Source organism: Phacochoerus africanus, chromosome 5, assembly GCF_016906955.1.
Source record: "Phacochoerus africanus isolate WHEZ1 chromosome 5, ROS_Pafr_v1, whole genome shotgun sequence".
NCBI lineage: Eukaryota > Metazoa > Chordata > Mammalia > Artiodactyla > Suidae > Phacochoerus > Phacochoerus africanus.
In genome coordinates this window covers 136,000,322-136,014,530 of record NC_062548.1, presented here as the reverse complement: position 1 = coordinate 136,014,530, position 14,209 = coordinate 136,000,322, and the positions used below count along the sequence as shown (strand labels likewise).

General features: G+C 64.2%; 1 protein-coding gene across 3 annotated transcripts in view; it reads right to left on the bottom strand.

Annotated features, from left to right (window-relative positions):
• Positions 1 to 10,283: 10,283 nt before the first annotated feature.
• Positions 10,284 to 14,209, bottom strand: part of EIPR1 (EARP complex and GARP complex interacting protein 1) — a 75,439-nt gene continuing 71,513 nt past the window's right edge. For all 3 annotated transcript variants that reach the window (XM_047782717.1, XM_047782718.1, XM_047782716.1), the window contains 3 exons: positions 12,410 to 12,577; positions 11,245 to 11,412; positions 10,284 to 10,652 (listed from right to left, as the gene is read on the bottom strand). In XM_047782717.1, the coding sequence (XP_047638673.1) occupies positions 10,478 to 10,652; positions 11,245 to 11,412; positions 12,410 to 12,577 (511 nt within the window). In that variant the 3' untranslated portion in view covers positions 10,284 to 10,477. The remainder of the gene's footprint in view (positions 10,653 to 11,244; positions 11,413 to 12,409; positions 12,578 to 14,209) is intronic.

The window sequence follows — 14,209 nt, the reverse complement described above, 5'->3', positions numbered from 1 at the left end:
CTCTGGCCCAGGCAGCTGAGGGGCACCTGCGGCACAAACCTCTCAGTTTCCCCTCATTTAGCCCGAGTGCCTTGCGGCAGGTGTGATGGATTGCGAGGCAATGGCCCCTCCCCGCCTCAGCCCTCGGAACCGCTGTTGCCACCGCCACCCCACCCCAATGCCCCCAAATGCAAGCGCCTCCCCAAAACAAAGCCAGGAGCAGACAAGGACATGCCCCTTGCACGTGGCAGCAGGGTGAGCCGCTGCCATGAGGGGCTTCCTAGTGGTGCCCATGGGGCTGAGGGACCAGTCCTGCTCCCATCTCTCTAACGTGGATGTGGATGCGGCACCTCCCTCTCTCAATTGAGGTCAGTGACCAAGGGACAGCAGTGGCAGCTGCAGTGACATCACGGGCTGACCACTGACCCCAAGAAGAGGTCCCACAGGCAGTGCAGGGTTCTGTGGCCCTGTGAGCCCCACCACAGCCCTGTCCCCTACAGACCAGTTCCTGGGAAAGTAATGATGGCCCAAGCCAGCTGGAGGGAGGTGGCTTGTGCTCATGGCTGTCCTGGCTGAGGGGGGCTCTCAGGGCCTAGCTGGGGGAATTCATTATCTGGGCAGAGAGTACAAGTCGTCCCCCCAATCCCCCCGCCCCTGTGGAGCCCAGGGTGCAGAGCCACCACTGGGGCCTGGGGCCCCGCCCTCCACAGCAGCCCCTCCGAGCCCCTCCGTGGGCGGGGGGGGGGCCTGGCCCTCTTCTGACAGAGCCACAGATGCCCCATCCAGGAACAGCCCACATCCAGCCAGTGCCCACCTCAGATAGGGGCTTGATTACCTGCGAAGAGTTTATGGGGGGGCCGCAGGGTCAGCTGTGCATGGCGGCTCCCAGCAGGCAGGGGTGAGGGCGATGGGGAGGAGCGGGGCCCCCTTGGGTGTGTGGGGGGGGCACGGTGACCCTGGCTTCTCCTGAGAGCACCTGGGGACATCCCCTGAGGTCGGGAACGAGAGGACAGCGCAGGTCAGGGGCGCTCAGAGGAGGGGCCTGCAGGACCCAGATCAGCAGCGACCGAGAGCTGGGCACAAGTGCTCTGTGGCTCGGCCTGGACCAGCCACCCCAACCTGCAGAACCCGGCCCGGCAGAGGCCAAGACGTGTGCCTGCCGGCATCGAGTCTAGTTGCCTTACACCTGTTCAGCAAGGCGTCTGCCCAGCACCGGCCACAGGGGCCAAAGGAAAGGAGCTGAAAACGTCTGTCTGCAGAGGAAGCAGCAGCTTTATTTATAACCACCGAAACGAGATGCCCTTCCGCAGGTGGACGGATACAGTGTCTCTCCAGGCAACGGGACATTATTCATCGCTGAAAAGAAGCGAGCCATCAGACCATGAAGAGGCCTGGAGGAACCTTAAACGCATGTCACTAAGTGAAGGAAATGTCACGGCAGGCCGCACAGCGTACGGCTCCAGGTGTACGGGTCACACGTGGAAAGGGCAAAAGTCCGGAGCCGGCAAAGAGAGGCGTGGGGGCCGGGGTTGAAGGGGGCTGTGTTCCCTCGACGGGAACCTCGTCCACGGTGGGCTGTGCGGCTGAAGAGGAGGGACAGCTTCCACAGGAAGAGCCGATGCCAGGGGACAATGAGTGGCCACCATCACCGACCATACACACCGCCCACAGGCAGGGCCCAGGGGTTCTGGAAGCCTCGGTCACAGCCCGAGCCTGGCGCCAGCAGACGGCTCCCCTTCTCTGAGTGGGCTTGTGACAGTTTCAGCTATGGGACTCGACAGAAGGGTCTCTGTGACCTCGGGGTCTGGACTGCTCCCTCCTAAGGCCCTGAGGCCACCAGGCTGTGAGGAAGCCCAGCCACAGGGGGCGGGGCGGCGTGTGGGTGCCCAGCGCCCAAGGGCAGAGCCATCTCTGCCCCGATTCCTGCCCCAGACGATCCATCAGCAGAGTCAGCTGGTGCCGGCTTACACCACTGGGTCTGCGACGACAAAGACACATCGTTACCCCTCACCAGAGTTTACAAAGGAGGAAACTGAAGCTCAGAGACGACAGGCCGCGGCCAAGACACCGTAGCTCTCAAGGCTCCAGGCTCCACGCAAACCTGCTTTTAAAAGAGCACGCGCCGCTCACAGGCACGCGCCCAGCCCCGCCTGCAGACCCCGCCCCGCCCCGCCTGCAGACCCTCCCAGCCCCGCCTGCAGACCCGCCCAGTCCCGCCCGCAGACCCCGCCCAGTCCCGCCTGCAGACCCCGCCCCGCCCCGCCTGCAGACCCTCCCAGCCCCGCCTGCAGACCCGCCCAGTCCCGCCCGCAGACCCCGCCCGGCCCCGCCTGCAGACCCTCCCAGCCCCGCCTGCAGACCCGCCCAGTCCCGCCCGCAGACCCCGCCCGGCCCCGCCTGCAGACCCTCCCAGCCCCGCCTGCAGACCCGCCCAGTCCCGCCCGCAGACCCCGCCCAGTCCCGCCTGCAGACCCTCCCAGCCCCGCCTGCAGACCCGCCCAGTCCCGCCCGCAGACCCCGCCCAGTCCCGCCTGCAGACCGCGCCCAGCCCTCCTGTAGGCCCGTGGTCCTCCCGCTGTGTCTTCTCCCAAGCTGTGACTCAGCGGCTAGGTCCCCGCTCACGAGGGGTGGGACGTGGGGCGACTGTGCCGAGGTCCTCGGCGCTGCTCCTCTTCTCCAGGTGACTAACTGGCTCTGAACACGTTTAACAACAGCTGATTACTACCAGCCTCAAAAGCGTCCTGGTGGTTTTAGGAGCTCAGCACCAAAGCAGCCCCAGAGCCAGGCTCCGCGCGGGGGTCGGCCCCTCCCTCCCTGCGATCACACTGGTGGACGGACACCCCCGGGGCAGTTCCCACAACAACTGCACTGCGGAGGGGGGGGGGGGGCAGGTCCAAGGCGGGCCCAGGACCCCGTTCTCACAGCAGAGAGAGCAGATGCCCATGCCAGGCTCTGCCGGGGGTGGGTGCAGGCCCACCTGGGCCAACAGGGGCTCCTGGCCGCGCCTGGTCCTCAATCGCACGTGCCTGTGGACAGTTCACCTCCCTCCCTGCCTCAGAACCTGGAGGCCCAGGAGTGCCCGGATCCAGAGAGATGCAGACAGATGCCCCATGCACCCCATGTGGGCTCCAGGCCTCTCTCCCCTAGGAAGAAGCCATGAGCCCCGAGTGGTCCTGGGGCGGCCAGTGGGATGAATGCCCTGCCATGTGCTGACAGGGGGGCGGCACTGCCCTAGACCAGGAGGCAAGAGAACCGCCTGAGCTGTTCAAGCAGGTTCTGGCGCCATCCACGAGCTGCCTTATCTCCAAGTCAGGGCTCTGCTCTGAGAAACGGGCTTGGGAAGTGACGTTCCTCAGGCTTCCATTCTCCGCCCCGCCTCAAAATGTCCGTCCCCCCATCCTGAGTCTGTGGATGGACTGTCCCCCTAGATTCCTGTGATGCAGCCCTAACCCCCAAGGAGGTGCCCTCCTCACCAGAGCCCCGCATCCAGCCCCCAGCGCTGGGACACAGCAATCCCACTCTGCCAGGTGCGGAGACGTCACGCGGCCCCAGCGAGCTGAGGCGCCAGGGAAGGTCCACCCCTGCTGGGTGCCGATGAGAGTACACAGTCTCCCCGCCCTCTATGCCCAGACTCCCGGTGCCAACTGCCCAGGCCACCCCCCACCAGGCCTTACCGGCATCTCAAACTCACTGCCTGAAATGGAATTGCGCATCCCCCCCTGCCTCAGGCACCAACAGCCACAAATAGATTCACATCCCTTCCTGCTAAAGACACCTCCACCCTCTGAGATGGGTGAGAAACCAAGCTGGAAACCTGGAGGCAACCCTGCCCCTCCATCCCTCCCGCCCCCGCTCGCTGATGGTGTCTCCAAGGCGACACCTGCATCCTGTGGTCCAGGCTTTCTAAGCTCCTCCTGCCGCAATTCTCTCCCTGTCCCCACTGGTTCACAGGGGGCAGCAGGACAGAGCTTCTGGACCACAAGTGGCCAGCGCACGGGCCCTGCCGGCCCCTTGAGACATGCCAGGCCCAAGGACAGAAACCAAGCTGACCAGCCGGCCTCTCTGCACCCCCCCACCCCCCAACCCTTGGTCTGCTCTGCCCAGGCTGTGCCTTTCCTGCCTGGCCCTGTGCTCAAGGATGATGCCAGGGCCTCAGCGGACAGAACAGTCCCCCGACTCACTGGGGCACACCCCCCGTGGGCAGAGCAAAGAGGCCAGTGAGCTCTGAGGGTCCCTCCTCCTGTGGCGCCTGGTGAAGGTGACTACAGCTGCACACAAGCCGCCCAGGGAGTCTGCTGATTTCCTCCTGCAACCTTCCTGCTGCGACGGCCAGATCACGTGAGCTCGGCCTCCCACTTTCACTGCTTCAGCCCGGCTGCCCTCGACCCTTCCTCCTGCTGACCTGGGGATGGGGCCCCTCGGAGCTCTCTGGGCTCGCAGGCTCGGGATGGAGTTCATCCTGAGTGCAGACAGATCCAGGGGATGCTTTTCGGTTCCATCTGAAACGTGGAACATCGTGATTCCATTGTCCTCTCCATCCACGCGTCAGCGCCTGCGAGGAAGCCTCACGCCTCTCCTTTGCCTGGGGCACAGGTGGCAGGCCAGCGAGCCAGGCCCCCTCTGCTCCGCGTGCGTAGCCCCCATACAGCCCTCCACCCACCCGTCCCCTCATCCCCCCACCCCTCCATCCACACATCCACTCATCTGTCTGTCCACCCACCCGTCCATCCCTCCACGTGGCGGATGGGGAAGGGGTGGCAGCAGCAGTCAGGAAGGCGACCTGGAGGCCTGTGCCAGTGGGGAGGGGAGCTGCCGACTGTGAAGGGGGCGTGTTCCTGGTGACTCTGGAAAAGCAGGCCAGAGATCTGTGGTCATTGCGCTTTAGGATTCAGGGCGTGTTCCTGGTGACTCTGGAAAAGCAGGCCAGAGATCTGTGGTCATTGCGCTTTAGGATTCAGGGCTGTCGGACCCTGGAGGGTGCTGTGCTGCGTGGAAGCCCCTCCCGTGGGAGTGCACAGGTGCTGCCTGGACGATGCTGCAGAGAGAGTGAGGCCATCCCGCAGGTGAGTGGACGAGGCCCATCTCAGGCTACATCCGCCAGGGAACAAGTTTCATTGGATGAGTTTCGGGGACTGAGGTCTGCAGCCAGCCTTCGCATCGCCTTGACCCCTGGGGTCCCACCTGACCTGTGTGCTGGAGAAGCCCCTGGCCCTGGGCCAGAAGGCTGGCCTGGCAGGCAACCCAGCACGAATCTATGCAGTCTGCATGTATTCAGTCGGCACCAAACGTCTGCAAAGCGATGCTCTTGGCCCTCTCGCAGTCCCGTCATGAGCGTGGGACGGGCAGCCACTGTGACAGAGACTGGGGGGCCAGCCTCTCGGGGGGCAGGGCGGGGGGGGGGGGGGGCTTCCAGGAGGCGGGGCCAGAGGGTGCTGAGCGAGGCCTGCAGGCTGAGGGGGTTGGAAGCGTGCGAGCTGGGCCTGAACTGCAGCCAGGCCAGTGGAGGCAGCCAGGGCACGGTGGCCCAGTGGCCAGGCTGGGCTGGAGGAGGCAGAGCCAGCCGTGCGGGGCCCAGCAGACCCCAGAGGGACCCAGAGGCTGTGCTGAGCTCACGGGATGCTGCCTGGGGTTGGGGCCGGGGGGGGGGTGGTCAACCTGGGCCTCTCTTGGAGAGTCCGTGCAGACAGTGGGGTGCAGGGCGGGGAGCCGTCGACACAGAGGCAGCAGAGACTTGGAGCCCGAGGGGTGTTCCAAAGGCGACCAGGAGGAACGTGCGTCCTTCCCCCCAACCCCAGCCCCGGGACAAGCCCAGCCGGTTGCTGAGGGGGTCACAGCCCGATGGGACTGAGTTCTAGGGGGAGTGGGGGGACCTGGATGCAGGGTCAACCACAACCTCTGTGCATCACTGGGGCTCCAGAGGGTGAACTTGGGATGCAGTTGGAGGGGACCTGGAGCAAGAGGCCTTGCAATGGAAGGAGAAGGAGCGGGCAGCCCTGTAGGGCCACAGGCTGGAGGCCCGGCCAGGCCCTGCTCTCCTCGGTCCCCTGGCAGGTGCGCAGCCAGGTGGCTGACCCGCTGCCCATTCGTCCATCCTGGTCCATGTGCTTTGATCTTGTCATCCTTTTTTCTTTTTCGTTCCTTTTATTTGGTCCTTTTAGCTTCCCCCGTTTTCTGGAAATTCCACGTCACACTCTGTGCTGTGTCTGCCCTCAGGCTGCAGAGGCAAGGGGAGGGGCCCCCGATTATGGGCGGGGGATGCAGGGCTGCTGGCCTAGGAGCCCTGCTGCTGCGGCTGCCCAAACCTTTGCCTGCAAGTTGCTTCTTCGATCGAGGGGACACCTGCTCTGCTAGAGCTCCCCGGGAGCTGTCCTGCCCCTCGGTGGCACCTCAACAGCCCGCCGAGCCTCTCAAAGGCGATCACCTTGTCCCCACCGCAAGCTCCTCTGCCTCCAGGTGACACAGCTTTTTCACAGGTGCTGCACTGGCTCCGGACAGACACATTCATGTGAAGCCCACCCCCGCCCCCCGGCCCAGGCCCCACACCCCCCAGAGCAGCTGACTCCAGGGCAGCACACACCAAGAAGGGCTGGTGGAAAAGTCAGGTCCAGGAGCACGTTGTTCTGGCTCCAGCACAGCCCTGGGGTCTCCATAGGGCCAGCAGGCACCCAGGGGCCACTAATTACTAAGGACGTCCCTGCCTCGTGCAGCCGGACAGGGAGTCGGGGCACAAGCCCCTCACGGTGACACCAGTCACCTTCAGCAATGACCTTGCAGTGACGTCCCAAGGGAGCAGGCAGTGGTGCTGCCCAGCCAGACAGGGGACCCCCCCGACTCATCTCAGGCATCCAAGCTTCCGGCCGGTGCGGCCCCTCGACCAGCTCACAGGCATCTCCAGCTCGACAGCCCAAACCCGGCTGCGCGGCACCCTGCCCCAGGCTGCCGTCTCGGTCCTTCCTGCCTCGGCACCTGTGCTAGTGGCTCAGAACAAACCTTGCCCCCACCTCCCGGGTTCTCCTGGCCTCACCCTACTTCTAATCCGTCAGTAAACTGGGCGTTCCACCTGCAGAACCATCCAGAAACCAACCACCTCTGGGCATCTCAGCGCCAGCCCCGCCCCCAGGACCAGCACGTCTGTGTGCCCTGCCCTCTCTCACTGCTTTGCCCCCGCTTCTCCAAAGGGACACATCGAGTCATGTCCCGGGAAGCTCGGGTCCCTGACAAGACGGAGGAGGCTCTCGCCAGACACAGCCACACCCAGGTGCGACCTCTGACCCGCGCTCTCCTGTCCTTTCCGGGACAGAAGCTTGTTTTCTCACATCCCACCTCCCAGGCAGTTTTGCAGGGGCAGCAGCGACAGTGGCAGCAGCAGAGGTCTGCAGAAGCCTCACACAGGGGACAGGACGCTTGCCCCCGACTGATGGGAGGCTGTGATCCAGGAGGGCCCCCTGCTCCTTCTCCCCAGCCTCCCACCACCGGACGGCAGGTGGGGGAACAAAGATCTCAGCAAGGAAAGATCTCAGCAAGGGCGGAGCTTGTAAAGAGCCCCATGGTTGCTCAGGAACGCCCTGGGGACAGACGGCAAGGCGGCACCGAACAGTCCAGAACTAGCCCCGTACAAGGAGGGCCAAGTGACGATGGAGCAAAAGTCATTCCAGGTGGGAGCTACAGTCTCCAACAAATGGTGCTGGAATACTTGGGTGTCTACATGGAAAACCCACAACCCAAACGCACACCTCATTTAAGAGATAAACTAAAAAGAAATTGTGGCTCCGCATGTAAACCATGAAACTATGAAACTTTCAGAAGAAAACTCTAGAGAAAATCTCTGCGACCTCGGACGCGACCCCAGTACCTCGGTCGATGAAGGAAAAACCTGGGTACGTGGGACTTCAACACAATTCAAACTTCTGCTCTGCAGGGACGTCGTTAGGACGAGAGAAAGAGAAGAGAAAACCTGGGAGGCAATATTCGCCAACCACACCGCTGACCAGGACTTGTACCCAAGACACGTAAAGAACTCTCTAAATGTCTCGGGACTAAAAGGATAATTAACAATTGATGTAACTTAAAAAACAAACAACCAGGACGCGTGGCTGATGCTCAGTACGTCGAAAGTTGTCCCATGTCACTGCACGGAGGGGCGCGTTAACACCCCGCACGCCCAGCCGCCGGCAGAGAAACCGGAGCGCCTGCTGCCCGCCTGTGGGAACAAAAGCCACGGCAGCCCCTCGGAAAAGCAGTTTCCCGCGTGGGACCCGGCGGCCACACCTGCGAGCACCGACCCTGCTGCTTCTTCGTAAAGCGTCACGCGGTAAAGACTGCAGGTTCTGCCGCTGCGCCGAAGCACGTGAGTGGGTGGGAGGGTGGGGCCAGGGGCCAATAAAACTTTATTGACAGAAAGAGGTGGCGGCAGGGCTGTGCGGGGTGTCTGCCAACCCTGCTGCCTAGAAAAGCAAAACCTGTTACACAAACGCCTGCCCACGAAGACTTACAGCAGCTCTGGGCACGATCACCCCAAAGTGGAAACCACACAGGCAGCCTTTGCAGGCGCACAGATAAGCTACCGGTGGTGGATCCTCCCAAGGGAACCCTAACAACATACGAGCAAAGGGACGAGCAGCGACACACAGCGGGGGCAGCGCATGGCGCTCCACAGCCGCGGGAAGACGCCCGCGCCAGGCGGCACGCTGGTGGTGCCCTCTGCAGGGCATCCTCAGAAAGGCACACTAGGCCAGGCAACAGGTGCAGGCTCTGGGGCGTGGGGGTAAGGGGAGGAGGGGGAGTCTGCGGGGTAGGGGGGGAGGCCGGGAGGGGGCGGCGGAGGGGGCGTTGTGGTCAAGAACGGGTGGGTGTGTGGAGGTGGTGCAGGTGGTGTGACTGCAGGTGCTGAGATCCATCCTGTCGCTGACACGAATAACAGCACAGGCAGAAGCAGACACCCCCGCTGTGAGCCCGAGCCGCCGCCCCGGCCTCGCCCAGCAGCGTCCACCACAGGCCCCGCAAGGCCTCAGCCAAGCTCTCCAGCCCCACCTGCCTTCCCACGTCTTGCTGGGGCCGGCACGCACCGCCCAGCACGCCTCGCCCCAGGGCCTCTGCGCGCACTGTCCCCTTGCTGGGCGCCCTCCTGCAGCTATAGCCCATGCGACCCGTCACCAAGCCTGGGTCTGGGCACGTGGCCCGCTCCTCAGCGCCTCACCCCGGCTCCCCGCAGCACCCTGGGGCTGGTCTGCACTCGCCCAGGCACCCTGCTCGTGTTCAGAGAGAACAGATCCACACCCTCTGCCCGACAGGGTCTCCTGCGGTTGGCAGACCCCGCGTGAGTCCAGGCTTTTGCCCCGTGCGCTGTGAAGCCGCGAGTCCACCAGGCGCCCAGCACACAGGAGGCGCCCAGCAAACACCTGCTGAACGGAGGCATTTTGTCCAAGTGACAGCAAAGTGAAGGAGGGCTTTCGCCGAGCTGTCCTGCACCCTCGCCCGCGCAGGTCTCACCTGGAAGCGGACAGAGGGCCTGAAACTCCCTGCCTGCCCTCCCCACCCCCACAGGCCTGCCTGCTCGCGGCTCACCCGTGGTCCCCACTCTGCCCCCACTAACTCTGACCCCTGGAAAGAAGAAACCAACCCCAGATGCGCCCTCTGGGCTCACCGCGCAGCTAGAAAACCTCACACAGACACTGGGGCGGGGGGCACGTGGCTTTGGCATTTAGAGCTGGTCTTTTTTTCCTTCTCTCATGGCTGCACTCACGGCACAGGGAAGTTCCCAGGCCAACCTGAGCCACTGCGGTCAGATTCTTAACCCGCTGCACCTCATAGGGAACTCCACGAGTCCATTTTGAGATCGAAGCCCATAGTGACAAAAGGACCAAGCCTGGAAGCCGACTGGGGACAGCCCTTCCCTCTGGGCACAGATGGGACACCAGGCCAGGTGAGGCCACGGCCAGAACAGACCCTGGGACCATGGGAGGATGCAAGCGCTCGAGTCCCATGCCCAGAGTTTAGGATCACCTGGGCGGGGCTGACCCGACAACAGAGAACACCAGTGGGTGAGGGCGGGGGGTCGCGTGACCCCGGGGTGCTGGGGCGTCATCGGGGTGACGGAGGACCCTGTGGGGAATGCGCTCGGGGACGGGGCCCACGGCCGGCAGGAGACCCCTGGTCACCATCAGCCCAGCGCGGGCGGGTCAGGCCAAGGACCCAGCACGAGAGGCTGACCTGCCTGCGTCCTGGGCGGGGACGGAAGGAAGAAACGAAGAGGCGGGACCGGGACAGAACCGCCAAGACCGAGCCGGAGCCGAGCGGCGGCCTGCTCCTTTTGTTTCATTTTTAATTTCGAGACACAGACGAGTCGCTACAGCTGCAACAATTACAGTGACACGCCCGACATCCTTGAAGGAGAGGGGACAGGCGGGCAGCCGCGGGGCCAGGGCCCAGGCTGCCGGGCCCGAGCTGTCAGGTCGGCTGGCAGAGGCCCCGCCGTGACTCCCAGCCGGGCTGCCCGCGGTCAGAGCAGGATGCGGTACTTCAGCGCCCTGGGCACCCTGTTGACGACGAGCCTCCCGTCGTAGCTCAGGGAGGCGAAGAGCCAGGGGTCGGCCGCGGCCCACTCCACGGCGTACACGCTGTCCTCATGCTCCTCGTAGGTGGCGATGACGCTGTCCTGCGGGGGCTCCTGGCTCCTGCGAGGCACGGAGACACATGTGAGCGAGGGGGCGCCCGGCGTGGCGGGCAGGGGGCCCGGTCTTCTCACTGCAGGCGTGTCTCCTTTCAAAAGCCATGTGCTCATGGGCGACACAGGCCCCCTGCCTGGTCCCGGCGCCCGGTTCTGCGTCACCAGGAGGGCTCTGCGTGGGTCCCGAACCCCAGGACCCACGTGTCTCGCGGGTGCGACCCCAACGTGCAGAGGGCCCTGAGCAGATGCACCTGGCACTGGAAGACGGCGTGTGGGGAAGGGCACAGCCGGGATGGCATGCCCTGAGGCCAGACCACGAGGTCACGGCACATGGCCCGGTGTCCTGGGGCAGTGAGGGGACCGGTCTCGACCAGTCCTCGACCCGCCCCAGGACAGCGAGGAGGGACGCCCCCAGAGCCCCCACAGGTGTCACGGGGTGGACACAGCTTCCTTCTCAGAACCGAGGGCCGAGCAGCCTCGTGCGGCCCTTCCCGTGTGGCCACTGGACGAGAACGTGGACGGAAGGCGCGTCAGAGCCACCCCGGGGCCGTGGCCGACCCACCGACGCGGCGCCCGCGGCTCGGCGCGCTCCCGCTTACTTCTCCTCTGGACGGCGCTCCTCCTGGTCGCTCAGGTCGTCGTCGTCCACCAGGTGGCCGAAGGGCTCGGAGGAGATGGACGCCATGTTGGACAGGATGACCCTGCTGTCGCTGCTGGCCGTGAGCACGAGCTGGTCGTGCGAGTGGTTGTAGCGCACGTTCCACACCCTGGGAGGGAGGGGCGGGGGCGGCAAGGGGCGCTGGCACCGCCGACCCTCCCGACCCGACCCGACCCGGCCCGGGCGTCTCCCGCAGGGGCGGGCCCGTGGCCAGGCTCCGAGCCTTTCTACGCCCCAGCCAGATGCCAGCACGCAGCCCGGGGAGGAGGCTCCCTGCTCCGTGTCCGCACAGGCCTCCCCCCGTGATCTCAGGCAAAACCACCCACGAAGCAAAAGACAGACTAGACACAACCCGGGGCCTGGGCCCACCCAGGGCCGCTCTCCGAGTCGGGTCACAAGGCCCAGGAGCTGCGGGAGCTGGGCCGCCTGCCTGGCAGGCCCTGTGGGCCCAGGGGGCAGCGGAGCTCCAGACAGCCCGCCGGGCTTCGCTTCTGACCGCAGCCACTTCAGCCACTTCCCGAACTGCCCCAACTGCACGCCAGCATCCAGCTTCTAAATGCACGCGAGCACCCACAAGCGTGCGTGCGCACATGCACAAGCACACACATGCACACCCGTCACACTAGGCACACTTTTCTACACCCGTCCTCTTTCACTTTCTGGCCAGGAGGGCCCAGTGTGCAGCATCTACGTGAACACACGCTCCAGGGAGAACGGCCGGTCCCGGGCTCAGCCGGTCCACACGCACAGCCACGCCTCCTTCCCACGGACAGCGGCACAGCGCCCCCCGCCCGGCTGGCACGGGGCTGACCTAACTGTCCCCTACGTTGGGCACCGGGCGGTCCCCAGCCCTGCACCACAGACAGTGCCACGTGAGCGTCTGTGCAGGGAACCAGCGCTATTTCCAGAAGAAACAGAATCTACTGTTTTTCTTCTTTTCCTATGTTTACAAATCATAAACATTCAGATATGGAATTAGCGTTCCTTTAGAAAAATAAAACTGGGCTGATTGACTGATTCGCAGCAGCACAAACTGAGCAGGTTTGACAGTAAAGCAATTAGCAAGACGCATTGCCTGAGCCTCCCCCAAGCGGCGGCGGGCGCACCAGTGCGAGTGCTCCTCCAGGGTCCTCACGGGCTCCGTGACCTTGCGGGTGTCCCAGAACTTCACCCTGCAGTCGTCCCCGCAGCTGGCCAGGCAGTACTGCTTGTTGGGGTTGAAGTCCAGGTCCCGTACCAGCTGGCCGTGCGCATTCTCGATGCAGTAGATCTGGCTGCAGGGGGAGCGCGGGTGAGAGGCGGCCCCACACCCACACCCACCTTCCCCCAGACCCCAGCCGGTGCGGGGTCCTGGCGGGCGCTCCCGCTCACCAGCAGCTGGGGAGGGAGGGAGCCGGCAGCTCTCAGAGGCAGGGCCGGTACCCTGAGAGTGAGAGCGAGCAGACGGCTCTTTAGGGGGCACTGTGCACGTACATGTGCAGGCACACACACGTGTACACACATGCACAAGCACGCACGTATCTGCAGACACAGCAGCATGGGACACCCGTGCACGCGCACACACGCACGGACCTAACTGAAGCCCCCACTGCCACACCCAGGCTGCTCCTCACAGGGTGTGGAATCAGAATGAATACTCCATTCTCCCGGGACCTCTGCAGACATGACCTGCCCAAACCAGAGGTCAGGTCCTCTGGAGGCAGAACAAGACGCCTGCATCCCCCTCTGAGGGTCCCCAGGCCGGCCTCTCAGCCTCCTCCAGTGGGTGTGACCTAACCTCTCCCAGTCTGCGCCCCTCTGCGCTCTGCTGGCTCCTGGGGAGGGGGGCCCTGCTCCCGCACTCATCCCCCACGCAGGACTTCGGCCTCCAGGCTCCCTGCGCTCCAGGCCACAGGGCCCCAGCCCTTTCATCTTTTCTCTGGCGATGGGTTTTCCGGCCCAAAACCACTTTTAAATCTTGATCTGGTTTTTACATCCCACACCTTCCCAATATCCTATAGTTTTTCCTAAAATAAGACCGCCGAACCTAAGATCTCCCGAGTGAAACAGGGAAGTGGATAAAAGCAGGCCTGGCAAGGTCGCAGGCAGCTGGGGGAGGCCCAAGCAGCGGACTGACAGGATTTACTGCAGGCTCTGGGGGCAGCATTTGAATACCAAAGCACAGAATGTTCCAGAAGAGGCACTGAGAGCAGCCTGCAGAAGAAAAGCCTGGGCTGTCTGCAGAAGAGAAACGGTGCCAGGGGAAGAGCCGGGCGCTGGCTGCGCCTCAGCCCAGGGACAGGGCGGGGGGCGTGCGGGGCGCCCGCCTGGGCCTGTGGTCTGCGATGCCCGTCTCCGAGGTTCTGTCTGGACAGTGCGGCCTTCCCATCCTTCAGAAACAACGGGAGCGGAAGGACACAGAAGGACCACAGGCCCCGGGGCGAGGACCCCAGTCCTCATGCTCGTCTGAGCCCCGGCGTCCAGCCTCTGGCAGCAAAACCCCGCAACCCCTCCAGACACGCGCCGACTACCTGACCCCCACCTGCGCCTTCTGCGGGGCCGCGGACCTCGATTTAAAGCTGTGTGCCTCCCCTCGAAGGCAACACGAGCTCCTTCCCGACACCTGTCCCTGCAGCTTAGTGATAAATGACGGTGCGCTGAGGGGACAAACGGTATCTTACACAGGATTGCAGGGCTCTCGTTGCTGTGACAACCGTGCGCACACCGTCATTCCTTTGCTGTCAACGCCACGCCTGCCATGGAGAGGCTGCACTTCCATTAAAGCGCTGGCTGCTGTGTGTAAGGACCTCAGTGACAAGCTATGATCACCCCGAGGGGGGGCGTCCACGAGGCACAGAGACAGTCACAGACAGCGCCACACGCTCGGCCAGGGGACGGCAGCCCTCACCTTGTGGTCCCCACCACAG